The sequence below is a fragment of the Triturus cristatus genome, chromosome 1_2, assembly GCF_964204655.1.
Source record: "Triturus cristatus chromosome 1_2, aTriCri1.1, whole genome shotgun sequence".
In the NCBI taxonomy this organism is placed as follows: Eukaryota; Metazoa; Chordata; class Amphibia; order Caudata; family Salamandridae; genus Triturus; species Triturus cristatus.
Window position 1 is genome coordinate 141,985,831 of NC_140580.1, and position 14,732 is coordinate 142,000,562.

The window sequence follows — 14,732 nt, forward strand, 5'->3', positions numbered from 1 at the left end:
GTGGAGTCCCTCAGGGAGTTTTTGGTTATTAGGTCTGTTAGATCCTCGTAGAATGGTGGTTTTTCACCTGGTGGGTGGTGGATGAGGTGGCATTTGATTGGTTTGTATCCTTTGAGGTAGAGGTTGACTCCTAGATTTTCGAAGGAAGGGTGTTCAGCTGTATGGGAGGGTTTTAGGCAGAGATCATTTTTGTAGTTGATAGCTAATCCACCACTGACTAGGACTTTGCAGTCACCACAAAGGACTGAGAATCCTGGAGGGGTGAGGCGATCGATAATAGGGGCTGAATGGTCACTAATCCATTTTTCAAGCAGAAATCATGTGATTTTTATGTAGAAGGATGGTTTCTGCTATTTCAGTGGTATGGTCGACTGCTGAACAGCAGTTTAATAGCAAGCAATTTAATGTGGGTTGTGTTCCTGGTTCAGATTGATTGGGTTGGATGGTAGTAAGTTGGGCAAGTGGTTTGAGGCGCGATTTGTGGGGGGGGATCCTATTACTGCCAAGTATGACCGGAATCTTGTTGAAGCGGGCACGGTTGGGAGCACTGTTGTAGATGCTGCTCAGACTCTTAGCTTCATGCTCAGATATTCCTTTAGTGTTGTGTCTAGGTTTGCGGTTGTAGTGAGTGAAGGGGGTAGTAAGCAAGTGGGTAGGGTGTGGTAAATTGAGGTGAATATTTGTGATCGGATCAGTCTTTGCCATCGTTGAGTGGTTGGGAGGTTAGCTGTAGCAAGTCTTTGTCTTTAGGCTTTACGTAATGAGGATATTTCATCCAGTATGGTGATGATTTTGAGTTTAAGACGGCTAATTAAGGGGATCATTTAAGAGTTGGTTGGTTCTGTGTCAGAGGAAGGGGCAGGCTGGTGGTCATTGTAGGCAAGGATGGGGGCTAAGACTGGATCTATTCTTAGTTTGGACATGGATTGTGCGGATTCCTGTGAGGCTTGGTAAAAGAGTGTAGAGGAGATGGTTATCGAAGGGGGGTGGGGGCAGTAATTCCTGAAGTGTGGGCAAAGCTTTGTGGGGTTTAGGGATGGGAAGGGTGTACGAGGTGTGTTGGTAGAGTTAGTGCGATGGGATTGGGAAGTGGTAGGATCCAATAAGGGGTGCTATGGGGATAAATTCTGTGGGGGGAGGGATTAGAGAGGGATTAAGGCCAGCTGACATGGAGCCACAGGTAGTGGAAAAGTGGTGGTCAAAGGTAGAGAGGTTTTGTTCTGAGGCTTGGATTAGGATGTTCCCGTTTCTATATATGGATAGTTCACTGTTGAATTTTTGGGATGGGGATAATATGAGTTTGGAACTATATGGTATGTTGGTAGTATAGGCTACATTTAAGTGCTGGAGGAAGTTATCTCTCCGTTTGGCAGGTTTCTTGGTTTAGAAGATGTAGTCCATTATAAGGCCCCTGTGTATTGGGCTATAGTAGATGTTGGTTATTAGTGTTTCCGAGAGTTCTTTGAGGAGTTTGTGTTTGTGTTTTTTCACAGCATTTTTCGGGGGATATAGTAGAATTTGTTTATAAAGTAGGAATTGGGGCCGTGTATTTAGAAGGTGCTGCGTGAGGCTGTAGTAGAGTGTGAGAGAGTGAAGAGTAAGTAGTTTTAGGATAGAGAGGGGAGAGATGTTAGGGTAGGCGCAGCAGTGTGTGATGGTGGTCCTTATGGGTATTAAAGGTTTAGATGCAGAATTACTAGGAAGAGGGAGAGTCCAACATCTACTGTATTTGAACTTTGGAATTGTGGTATCGGCGTTTTTCTAGTGCGTGTAGTTCAAACAGATTCAGGACAGAGTAGTGACCAAGTATTGAAAATGTATGGAAAGGGATTAGCTTGCTAAGGACGACAGTTCAGAGGTCCGTGAGTAATTAGTGGTTCATGAGGGTCATTATGAAGGAGGTAGTCATTAAGCATTGGGCCACTAGTTGGAGCTCCAAGCCTGTGGATATGGCAAATGCTTCTTTTTGTTGCCCTGCAGGAAGCGATCTAGACAGAGTTGACGTCCTTTATTTGTTTTTGGGAAAGTTTGTGGAGGGTTTGAGTGAAGTCTAAGGGAGAGGAGAGCAGGTGACATGGCAGGGACATTTAAAAACCCAAGATGGCCTTCATCTCAGGGCATATCAGATCTGTCGGCAGGAAATTAAGACTGAAAGGGAGAAGTCAGAAGCCTGCCAAAGTCTCAGCCAGTTTCTACTAGGGAAATAGAGACTTCAGGTGGGATGCAGAGCATGTGCAGTGCCACAACAGATACGCAATGCAAGGAAACCCCAGTTCAGAGGTACAACAGAGACAGTGCAGAGAATCCCCAGGTCAGAGGCAGGAGAGGTCATCATGCGCAAAGAATCACCAGTACAGAGGCACAACAGAGACACAGTATAGGGAATCCCCAGTTCAGAGGCAGGAGATATCATGCGCTCCACGCTTCTTGCTTATGGTAGAGATTGGCGAATGAGCAAGGGGGTTGCTCTTAGGGAGTGAGAGGCTGTTGCGAGCACAGAAGTTATGCAGTGAGCTCACCTTGTGGGTTTTTAGAACTAATGTTTTGATTTGCTCACCTTAATAAATACCAGCGTGAGCAGGATCATCCTGCCCAGGGTCTGCGCAACATGTAGAGCTCTGGGGAGAAGGCAGGTGGTTCTTTCAAGTTGTAAAATGGATGCAGGCTCTTTAATTTAGAGGCAGTCGAGATGTCTGAAGACCCTTTAAGTTCTCTGCAGACATAAGTTCTGCACTGCACTCCGCATCAGTCCCGGAGAGCAAGCACGTTGCAGTGTGATGGCTCTGTAAATTTCTTAACAGGCGGCAGGCTCTTTAGGATCTTATCAGGCGGCTGGTACTTTTCTCACCTTAATAAATTCCAGCGTGAGCAGGATCATATTGCCTGGTCATCATGGCTCGGTGCAACATGTAGAGCTGTGGGGAGAAGCCAGGTGGCCCTGGAGAGTTGTAAAATGGCAGCGGACTCTTTAGGTTTAAGTCCGATGCAATTGCAATGACCACGCCGCTCTTAGCACCAGCTTCGGAGAGCAAGCACGGTGCGGCGTGGTTGTCCTGCAAGTTTCCTAACAGGCAGCGGGCTCATTAGGACTGATGCAGTTGAACCGATAGTACAAGCGTGTGAAGACCATCTCGCGGTGTGTGGCACAGCAGTACCGGATGGGACGGGAACCATACTGTCATCAGGCGCCTTAGCCAGGAGATCAAGGACAGGCAAGAGCTGTGCTCAGTACCAGACCATGGGAGCAAGCACGGTGGTGCTGCAGATATCCCGTCAGTAGGGTGGTAGGGCAGCAAATTTCCCATCAGTAAGCACAGGGTACAACGTCGGTTCTCAGCAAGCAGAAGACGCCAGGGGTCAAGCTGCTTATCACCTTTCTGTCTGTACAGCTCCGACACGGCCATTTTGGCAGAAGTCCCAGCGAACTCGTCGTAGTTATCGAAGAGTAGGTATTTGTCTAGTACAGTGACTGGTGAGGTTGGGCGTGCGGCAGGCTGTACTTGTGGAGCAGGGCTGGTGGCTTTGGGAGGCATCTTGATTCCTTCCTGGTGGCCACTTGTTTGATCAGTCTCCGGTAGTATAGGGAGATCACAGGTAGCTACTTTTGTTTATCTCCTGTTGTAAGTGAGAGGGGGCGGGTCTCAATGGCAGTGTTATAGGAGTGATTGACACCGATGGCGATCCCTAGACCTGGGAGCCTCAGGCCGGAGCTCCCTCCCTTCCTGGATATAGACCATGTACCCTTGAGCTCGCATGTCCACCGTGTTGGATCCGAGGTGGAACAGCGGCATGACATATAAATACATTTTGAAACTTAATTTCTCAAAAAAATACTAAATGGATTTCCACCAAATAATAAAAAGCACGCTTTCTGGAACAAGATCTAGCTTTCTGCCAAATTTGGCATAATTACTTTCAACAGTTTTTGCGGTATAGCTGTTCAATTTCCCACATGTTCATTTTCCTGTGGAAAATTGAGTGGGGAAAACATGTCTAGGGTCACCTCCCTTTTTCTTGCCCACCGTTTGACATCACACCCTGAAACTTTCCATGAAGAGGGGACGTCACTGCTTATGACCTCACATATTACATCACCCATGACATGGTCAGTGACATCACAGTGCGTTGTGGGGGCGTAAGTTATAGTTAGCTCATGTAACTATAGCTGCTGAATTTCACTGTTTTTTTACTAGTGAAATCTCAGCCTAACTAACGTCCCTGTACCCTTTGTTTTTTTTTTTGTAGGTGAATTTCTATGGTTGTTTAACTAGTAGTCGTGTTTGCAAAGTAGTGGAGAAAGGGGGGCGGTACCTTCGACCAGCCCTCAGGAATCCCTCTGTTAGGGACTTACTGGAGGTAACACTAAGGCTTTGTTGGCCCCCAAGGTCCCTCAGTTGCTAAGGGGCCTTCATCCCCCAAGCAGTAGTGCACCAGGAGGCACGTTTGCGGAGAAAAGGGGCATGCATGGCCTCTGACATCCTTAGCAGTCGTGCTCTGTGGGACTTACTGTAGATAACAGGACTGCATGTTGGCCCCCAAGGACCCTCTGGAGCCAAGGGGACTTAATCCCCCAACCAGCAGTGCGCCAGGAAGCACGATTGCAGAGTGGTGGAGAAAGGGGTGTGGCCTCCAGTCCTCCCAGCAATCAGACTTTGTGGGACTTAATGGAAGGGTTTGTTGGCCCCCAAGGGGATTTAACCGCCAACCGGCAGTGTTTGGCGTTTACAGAGCAGTGGTTAAAGGGTCTTATATTTTCTTACGGGATGGGGGTCTGCTTGGCCCCCCTTCCCTAAGCCGTTTTTGGCCCTGGGGACTCTGTCCCACAGGCTAGACCTTTTTATCAATAGGGGAGGGAGACCGAGCACCCACCGTCCCCGGACTGATTTCGGCCCCGGGGATCCCATCCCCTCGAGCCCGCCTTTTTCTTATATGTTTTTCAAAATAATTTAAAGGGAGGGCCTGGCCTCTGTTGTGGGTGTCCTGGCCCACACTGGGCACCCACTTTTTAGTGTTGACGACCGCGGGGGCGGAGCTTCAAGGCCCCCATGGTACCTGGCGGCTCGTCCCCTTCTGCGGGAGCCTTTATTGCTTTTACAAATAGTGAGCTGCTAACATGCAGCTCCCAGTGTGGAAAAGCAGATGTGCTGCGCTTTGAGGAAGCAAGAGCAAAACGCTCTTGCTTGCTTGAAGCGGAGCACAGTTTGCTATGGCTTGGCGGGAGATAGCAAACCGCTATGTCCTGGGGGTGAGCACCACGGGACATAGCTGGAGATTGCCCTTGATTAATGGCCTGCCCCTGGGAGGTGATGGTCCCTAGGGCCAAGAACAGCCCTGGAGGAGGGCCATGCAGTCCCCCTCCAATTTCTTAGAGTACACATTGGCTCCTGTGAGGTGGTGGTGCCCAGGGCCCGGTGGTGGGGGGAAGGGTCCGTGGGCCCCCCATATCAAAAATGATCCTGGTTGAAGTGTTGACAACCAATTAAATTTCAGTAGGATCCGCGAGTCCACTGCAAAGACTTGTGTCCCCAGATATCTATATTTTTTAAACTAAAGTATCTCTGCAACTACTGAACTGATTTATACGAAATCACAAACAAGCACACTTCCTGGACCAACATCTAGCTTTCTGCCAAATTTGCTGTCATTTCCGTTCAGCGGTTTGGGTTGTAGTTGTGTTCAAAAAATGAAAAATCCCCATAGACATAAATAACATGGAGAAAATACTTTTTGGGACACCCCTTTTTATCTCGGCCCCCGTTTGACGGATCAGCTCGAAACTTTCAATGCAGCAGCTGAACCAAACCGAGGACGTTTTTTAAAACTTTCGTGTAGTTTCGTAAAGCGACGCCAAAGTTGTTGACAAAACAAAAAACGTATTACCTATGGAAACTTTGGTTCTAACTATGTAACTAATGAGATATATATATATCACTTGCTATGGGGGGCTAGAACGTCAAAGGGACCCAAGGAAGCACAAGGACTCTCAACCAATTGGGATTTTAATTTTCGGCACACCACGTTTTGTCCTGGGGGCATACAACAACCAAGATCCCCCACGTAATACTTACCCAGCAATGATGAACTCTGGGAATTGCAGTCCCCATCAAGCTGCAATTGGTATACGAGCACATGATCTGGGGCGGAGCGTGCTCCCACCTATGGGAGGGATGCTTGTAAATTTAAAAACGTGGGTGGGGCAGCATCCTGTAAACAGTGGCATCCGAAGAAGGCCTTAATTGTTCAGGAGTCAACAGTGGCATCAGGTGTTTGTGGTTTTCGAGCTATCGAAAGACTCTGGACCGCCGCAAACCCGAAAGGGAATGTATCCTGCCGGAAATCGGGCCATGACTTCATGGTAAGACGCTGTGTACTTACACCACGCCTTCAGGTGCGCAGAGCATTGGGAATTGCGGAGGACGCAGGCTCAACATGGGCAGTGACAATTGTTTAATTAAAGACTCTGGTAGTGGAGAGTAAGCAGCAGCGTCCAATGAAGGGAATGCTGGGACATGCCGTTTTAATAACCATCAGGTTCCTCCAATGGGAGTGAGTTAAACATGCATTTAAGGAGAACTGGGAATGAGAGCGAGAGTGTTTGGCATTTGAGGAACGTTAAACCGAAACACGTCATGCCATTAAAAATTAAAACATACCTATGCAGATCCGCTGTGTTCCCTGTTGTTTCTTGGAGGAAGTGAGAGATATATATATATATACTCACTCACACACACACTTGGTTTTTGTAAATAGATTTTATTGGTTCTGTACATCCAGCAGCGCAAACGTTACAATATTTTTGGATAGGTCGACTCCGGAGCCATTATACTGGACATACATAGAACTGAAGCATGGTGACAACTACCAACACTCATTCAACTCCCCCTCCCCTCCCCTGCCATGAGTCAGTACTATAGAGCACGAGCAGGCTTCATTTGTGGTGTTCTAAACTTATCTCCATTATACATAAGGATGGCTGGGGCAGTCATCGGCGTGAAGCAGCAGCAGCAGAAGCCAATGTCGCCGTCCTCCCTGCCAACGCCTTCCCGGCCCCGCTACACTCTACTGGCTGAGATCAGGCGAGGCATTTATGGAGTGGTGTACGAAGCACAGGCCAGATGCTCTCGGGCCCGTGTGGCAGGGAAACGCATCAGTTGCGATGCACCAGAGAACGTGGAGCTGGCCCTCTCCGAGTTCTGGGCTCTAACCAGCCTCCGCAGCCGGCACCAGACCGCGGTGTCGTTCAAGGAGTTTGTCCTGCAGCGCAGCGCCTCGCCCAGCACATGAGCCACGGCTACAAGAGCTCCGAGGTTTACCTGCGCCTGGTGGAGACGTCGCTGAAGGGTGAGAACAGCAGGGTATGGTTGACGGGATGTGGGGGAGTACTAGGGTCCGGGGGTTCGAGGCCTGCACTGGTAGCGACAACTCTGACCTGCGGCCATTGTCGGAATTGACCTTCCAGAAGGCCTCACTCCTGTATTGATCTGCTGGCCCGCCATTTCGTGCTGGAGGTATTTTGGGTCCGTGATCTGGGTCCACAATGGGCGACTTTGACCGTTTGCTTTGATTGCACTGGGCTGCCAGTATACGTCTTGGTATTGCCAATCCTGTTCTCGTTCTTCTAGTCGACCCCCCCCTCCCCTCGGGACGCATAACTCCTCCTTCTGATAATGTTTGCCACTGCGAGACACCCCCTTCCGACCTATGGTGCTCCGGTGCAGAGAGTGAAACTCGCCCCAGATGATGTGTTTTTCTATGACACTAATCCGGACCGTGGGCTCGTGGACTGTGAATTTAAGATCCCACTGATGTACTATCTTCCTTTGCTGGTTTGACTGACCTCTGTCCGTTGCTCTTGGTGCTGGACTCCATTCCCACCAAAAAAACTGTTATTAACATGGAGCCTGAGCAACCTTGGCCGATGCCTGGTGGAGCTGTCCTATGCAGCTATAGAGGAGTCTGGCTCTGGTTCACCCCCTTGGCCGTCACCTACCCAGCCGGACATCTGACTTGTTTTCCCCATCTCCCTGTTCTGTCTCCTTCACTCCCTAACCTCCTCCTTCCTCGATTCTTTGACTTTCCGCCTGACTCAATCTGCATCTCTCCCTCCTGTTCACCAATCCCCCCCCCCTCCATTACCTGTTAAGACGTGTTCGACTGGCTATTTTACACGCTAATAACTCATATTATTGTATAACCGCTTGTTGTCTCTCATATGTCTACTCTTGGAATAATGTGAAACTTGTAACTGATGTAACTTTGCAACAATGTAACCTCCTGTAAAGCGCTACGATACCTCCAGGTGTAGCCAGCGCTATATAAAACTCATCAAATAAATAAACAAATACATAAATAAACCTGTCTTCTCTGTGATCATTTAAAAGTCCAAGTGTCATACTTAGTGAGTAGGGGAGTTCATGCCCCAGAGGGCCCCGTAGGTGGTCTGTCGGGTGTGCTTTGTTCGGGAGTGGACAAGCCATCTACAAGAGCTTCCCAGGCACGAGCCACATCTGTTTCCTATCCCCCTTCTAGCTCCTCTCAATAATATACACCCCTCACATCCTTCATCATTTCTCTTCTCCATATATGTAGGCAGGGGCCTCCACAGTGTCTCTTCAAGTTCCTCACGATCTCACGTTTAGCGAGGACAAATGCGAGGTCTTGGAATTTACTTGTGACTTTAGTCATAGACGTGTGTTGGAACCATCCTAATAAACAGTGACCCGGGGTATATGGGACCTCTCTCGCGATAGTCTCCTCATTATTAAGATGACTCCAAGTACAATCTCGTTGCATAGGCCTGCCCTTAGTGTGATGAGTTTTAAAAAGGGGAAAGAGAAGATTATGAAAAACAATTTGATATAATAGCAAACCTTAGTCATAAAAGCAGTTAAAATTTTCCCAGATAATTTCAAGCTTCTTTAGTCCCCTTGTCAATCTAAACTCTTTTCCTACTATTCCGCATTACACATAATGTTGCATTTTTATTTGTAAAGTCCACCTTCATCAGTGGGTATTATGTAGCTGATTAACAAATGCTGTTTTTTTTACCCACCTTGGTGGTACTCATACACACTTTTTAAAGTCTTTATGCCAAGTATCAACCTGTGGTTTGATACTTGGCATAAAGACCATAGAATTGCCTTTTCGGTAATTTCTAATTAATTAAAGATTCTGGGTATCAGCTCCCTGATGCTGCAAATTCTATTTTTGCTGTTCCTACCAGTTTGTCCAGATCAATCCTAGTCAAGTAAATGAGGGTTATTCTTTCAGCATCCCGAAGCATGTATACTGCGAAGTATTCCTTGACTTGAATGCAGGAGAACTGAACAGAATTCATAGTATGTCCATATGTCACAACTAACAAGTTGTGCTGAGAGGCCTGTGCCCCAGCTGCAGTGCATTCACTCAACACCCAATATCTGGACTAACTCTCCTGCTTCAGAACACCTAAAACTCTCTCCGACTTGGATGTTTGGCAAAGGTCTGTCCTTGACCTCTTTGAGTCAATACAGTCCATACAGCAGGGTTAGAGAAACCCAAGGCCAAACACACATGTGCACTTAGGGAGTTCACATAGCACTTCTTCCAAATACAACGATAATGAAATATAGTTTTATTTTTTAGCTGCTGGCTCTGAGCCAGCGGGACAACGCTCCTCCGCCATTGCGGAGGAGCCGCCCCTGTTTTGAGCCAGTTGCAGCCCACGTTTCCACTGTCTCCTGAGCATTTCCAACTCCTGATTTAGGGGTGTGCAGTTGAAGTTCAGCTATTCCAAGGACTCTTTTTACACTCCGCTCTAATTCCTGTGATCGCTCTCCCAGTCCTGCGGGTGCTCCACAATTATCCTGTCTCCAACAACTGCGCTCCTTGCACTTAGTCTCCGGCTCCCAAGCAGGCCACCTCACAATGTTTAGATCTACCAGGTCTTTTATTGAGTAATCATGTTTTGTTTGTTTGAGCACCATTGAATGCTCTTCTTCTAAAGTGTATAGCTCCAAACCGGACTTTACAAAAAGTTTGCACTTGCAATAGTGTTCTCTGGTATCGGTTCTCTGGCGCCCATGATTTCATTTAATTCTGCTTTGAGATGCTTGTTCGTGTACCCAACAATTGTTTCTACATAAAAAAAGAAAAACCTGTCCTGATAAATCTGATTCTTAATATAGACTACATTGCTTCTGTCCAAATTTAGCATGCTGTTGCTGCAGATTAAATGCCTATCTTTCTCTCTGTCATTTTGCGTTTAATGTAGACGGATCGATTGCTAAAAGAGGAGCAGCTGCGACAGCAGGAGGCTCAATCTCTGCAGTTTGAGCTGACGACTCGGCAGAAACAAATAAGCGCTCTGAACACCCAGGTAGAAGAACTGAAAGACGAACTAACCACCCAGAAGCGTAAACATGCTGTCAATCTTAAGGATCTCACCAAGCAACTTCAGCAAGGTTGACACCTTTCCAAATAACGTTCTGTGTGTACATGTACATGTAGTTCTTGTAGGACTGTTACCATCTATTTCCAGGGAACCTTACTTTGCAAATTTTGAAAATTAAATTATATAAATGTATAAGTTTCAGGCTTTGTGAGGAATGCAGTTCTCTGGCGTTCACTGGTGTGAATACTAGTTATATCATAGGTCCCTTCCCATGGTGTGTTAAAGGGTACTTTTGTAGCACCCCGGCGAACCAGGAATTATGTTAATCTATAGTCTTATGGTGCAGAAAGTGAAGATGTTATCTGATGCGTAAACCTTCAGTGTTCATTCTATCCATGTACAACAGTAAAGTGGATAAGCCAGTAACTATGGGGACTTTGGAAGTAATATATAAATGGTACAGTGACTCCTTCAGTTTCCTTCATCCAGGCACCATCGGCAGGCCAGAAAAGAAAAGGTGGGTACAGAACAAGCCTATGTGTGAATCTGTATTAATCTGAGGTTTGCAGGTTAAAATTCTGTAAGTGAAGCCTACGTACTCCGACAGGGCAGATAAAGAGATGTTCAATTAAAAAGATACAAGAGCTGTGAGGTATAATTTCATAACCTTACAAGACATAAGATAAGATGTTTTTGTTAAATCCAATTCCTCTTGCTTAGATTAAGTATGGATGCAATTCTCAAAATTTAGTATCACCTGCAATCATTTTATTGTGTCATGCAAACATGTTTTTAAAAGTCCCGCGTGTAATTAAGAACACTAGACACAGGAACCGAGTTTAAAAAGACAACACCATGTTTGCTTGTTTTTTAATTTTATTGTGGAGTTGTAAGCTTCCAACAGATTTGCTAGCATATTATTGTTTTTCTTTTATTGCTTACATGTTAAAGATATTAGTTTTAAAAATAATGGATTTGTTCTGGGTCCTTGACAACAAGCATCCACCGAAAACATTTTTCGAGAACCCTGGGGAGAGGAGAGGTGGAGCCTTCGGTATCGCCCTTGATTGTCCTAAAGATATCAGAGGAGACACTTGCACATTGACCTATTTGATGTATTCCAGCAGAGCCTCAAATTCAAACATCAATCCCCCATTTGTGTTAAGTACAAACATCTCTGTTACAATTTAGCTCCAGATATTGTTGGTACCAACTGATGACTCAGCTAGTTCCACCTCAGGCTTGGAAATAGGTTTCTGAAAATGTAATCAGCTGATGACAGGATCCCCCAAGTATCCACAGTAAGTGCAACTCAGAACTCCGCCCCAAAATGAAAACATAGTTGTGTAGTGCACTATAAAATGTATCTCTCAATCCACACTATGTACATTGCACCTGGAAGAGGTTTCTCCTCCCAAATTTGCCCGATGGGTTCTTGTTTGTCATGGTCCTGCCAGTTAACTTAATATTAAGCCATCTAGTAACACACTGAGTCCTATTAAACTCTGCCCGTACACATTTCGTTCTTGTCCCGCAAAGGTGAAAACAACTCTGCTTCCAAAATGCCCTCTGAGAAAAGGGGATGGGAGATTTCTCAGAGGCCCTCTAATGTTGACCAGCAAAATCTAGGCAGCATTCTAAACAAGAGAAATTGTGTTAATCTCCGCTTTATAAAGTCCAGAAGGTACCCATGAATCTGAATGCACTTGGACCGCCATCAGCCCAGTTTCTTGATACCTTCTTTTGCACAAAGCTGCTGATGTTTCGAATGCTGCTGCTTTACGGAAAGAATGTCTGGTCTTGGATACCTTTATGTGCTTCATGCATCAGTAATCTGAAATGGACTATTTTAGGAGAATTGTGTGTTATCACTGATCACCCCAGTTGGCCTGACCTTTAAATATTGCCCGGTTTAGCACCCCAGTTGGCCTGACCTTTAAGTATTGCCCGGTTTAGCTCATTGAGCACATCACCCCTCTCAAATTGGCAAGGAATCTGCCCCATCCTACGACTGGTCCTTTGTGGAAATTGATATCTTAAACCCCATCCTGTTTTACTACACAGAGCAAGCTTATTTCATGTGTTTGCTTTCCTCCTGTGGACTGTGTTCTCAAGCACTCTTTAGGCCCCAAAGAATGCCGGTACGTACCAAAATCATAAAGGCACTGTCCAAATGGTGATCTATAGAGCACCTGAAGAACTCCAGCAGTGAGATTCCTTCCCTGTTGTCCAGGGCTCCCATATTTCACTTGTCCTAACCGCCATCATCCTGATAAGGCACTATGGACAGCTTCTTCTGCGGGGCCATCTGTACATAAAGCAGTGTCTTGAAAACACAGGGTAAATATTGGTACAAGGATTTAAAACAAACAATATTTGCTTGCACTGCGTATCTGTGTTTTGCGCATACATTTATTCTCACTCTCCAGCCATTGTAAAACCATGCAGCTTTGTGTCCCAAATTTCTGAGCAAAGGACCATATATATATACCTCTCAACATAAGGTTTTGCTTAAAGACACATTTGAAGATATTGTTGCCATATGCAAATAGTTTATTATTATGTCTTTAATCGTTAAGTGGTGTGTGTCATAAGATCTCTCATTGGATTGCTTGTTATTTATAATAAGCAACAAGTACCAGGGGTCCAGCTTCCAGTCGCAGCATAACATATACAAGGAAAAGTGACCATGAGCATACAGTAATAGACCCAAATTCAATAATGTGGGTGAAGAAGATAGAATGCTGCACAGGAAACACTCCAGAAGGTAGATGAGAGCATCTAAATGAGTAGACTGTCAGAGGAGTGAAACAAGGAATTAAAAGAGCAGGGAAGGGAGCAGGTATTCAGCAGCTGAGTTCAGATAAGTTTTCCAATTGTGCAGGAGTTCTTTTAGGTAATGCTTAAAACTGATTATATTTTTACTCGGTCTTACTTAGATTGTTGCTCTGTAGAGCTCATGCGATTTAAATGCTCTGTCACCTTATCTGGACCAGCGCTATTTGGGGTTAGCAGTTTGTAATCTGTGCTGGAACGCATGAGTGTGACAGATTGGTAGATTTGGAAGAGGCCTGATGGGAGATTTTCCATTTGTGGCTTTCCAAATTAAGCAGGTCAATCTGAAATGTTTCTGGTTGTCCATGGATAGCCAAGAAAGTTTGTTCCGAGGCAAATGCATGATTTTTCTTGGGATTGGGCATAATCAGTGCACAAGAGTAGGCACATTAGGTGCATATTTCACAGGATGATTGGAGTAGATTCGTTTTAAAGGGAAGATACTTGAAACAATGTATTTTGGCCCGCAGTAGCAAATGGGTATTGAGAGGCCAAACTTGGATTGCTGGTTAGAATGTAAGATAGCTGTTCAATACAGAATATTGCCTATTAGGTGCAGGATTATCAAGTCAATTATGTTGCTGCCATTCTAAGATTTTCACAGTTTGGTTATATCATGTAATCTATGTAAACCTAAGAAGAAGCAGGCAGCTTCGTTATCACCCCTTCTCCAATTTCTTCTGGGTTGGTATAACCAATGGCCTTGGGATGGCGCTGTTATCCACTATTCAAAGCCTAAAACAGCACAGTTTTCAGAAACAACATAAGCTCATAGCTGCACAGAAAACCTAATCTGTAAATGTTTTGGAAAAGGTTAAATCCAATATTTAAAGATAGATACTCTTTAAGTAGAGAGATAGGACTAGTGCCAGAAAACAATAGGGTTAAAGAAAACCCCTTCCTCTACTATTTTAGTTGGACAAAGGAAAACCTACACTTGGGAGTTTGGACACAAACCACTCACAATATAAAGGGCACATTGTTAGTCTGAAGCCTTCACCGCCTCCCTGCCCCTGTTTTCCAAATTGTAATACCATGAACACCCATTCAGGTTCTGTGTCTGCTTCTTACGATTTGGTGCAAAGTACATAAAAGGAAGCAAGGGCTCCCTGGCGGTGATCAATGTGAAAATGTAACACAATGGGATTTTAATCAAGAAAATAGTATAAAATATAAGGCGCTGACAGCAGCAAGTCCTACAGGTACCCGTATTAGCAGCTATAGTTGCAAAGAAACCTTAGAAGGAATGTGTGGTTTATACTCTGCATTGGTGTGTTTGCTGCTGCACATACAGCCATCTCTTGGCCTCCACTTCTCATTATTGTCCTGTTACCAGATATGTTGGGCTGGCATCAGGCTTTTCCCAGTAATCCTGCCGCACATTATTTTGCAGTAGATATGATATGCAGGGGTTAAGGTAAAGCCAGTGCCTTTCCACCACACTGACCCTGTTCGTGCATATCCATCTCCAGTCCCCTGTAAGTGAACAGAAAATATATATTACTAAGGAGCAGATAAGCAAGTT

At 45.5% G+C, this 14,732-nt stretch overlaps 1 protein-coding gene across 8 annotated transcripts in view; it reads left to right on the top strand.

Moving 5' to 3' along the window:
* The window catches only part of CCDC186 (coiled-coil domain containing 186), a 422,247-nt gene that overhangs the window by 243,224 nt on the left and 164,291 nt on the right, over nt 1-14,732 (top strand). For all 8 annotated transcript variants that reach the window (XM_085603302.1, XM_085603297.1, XM_085603300.1 and 5 more), the window contains exon 12: nt 10,253-10,442. In XM_085603302.1, coding sequence (XP_085459428.1) covers nt 10,253-10,442 — 190 coding nt within the window. The remainder of the gene's footprint in view (nt 1-10,252; nt 10,443-14,732) is intronic.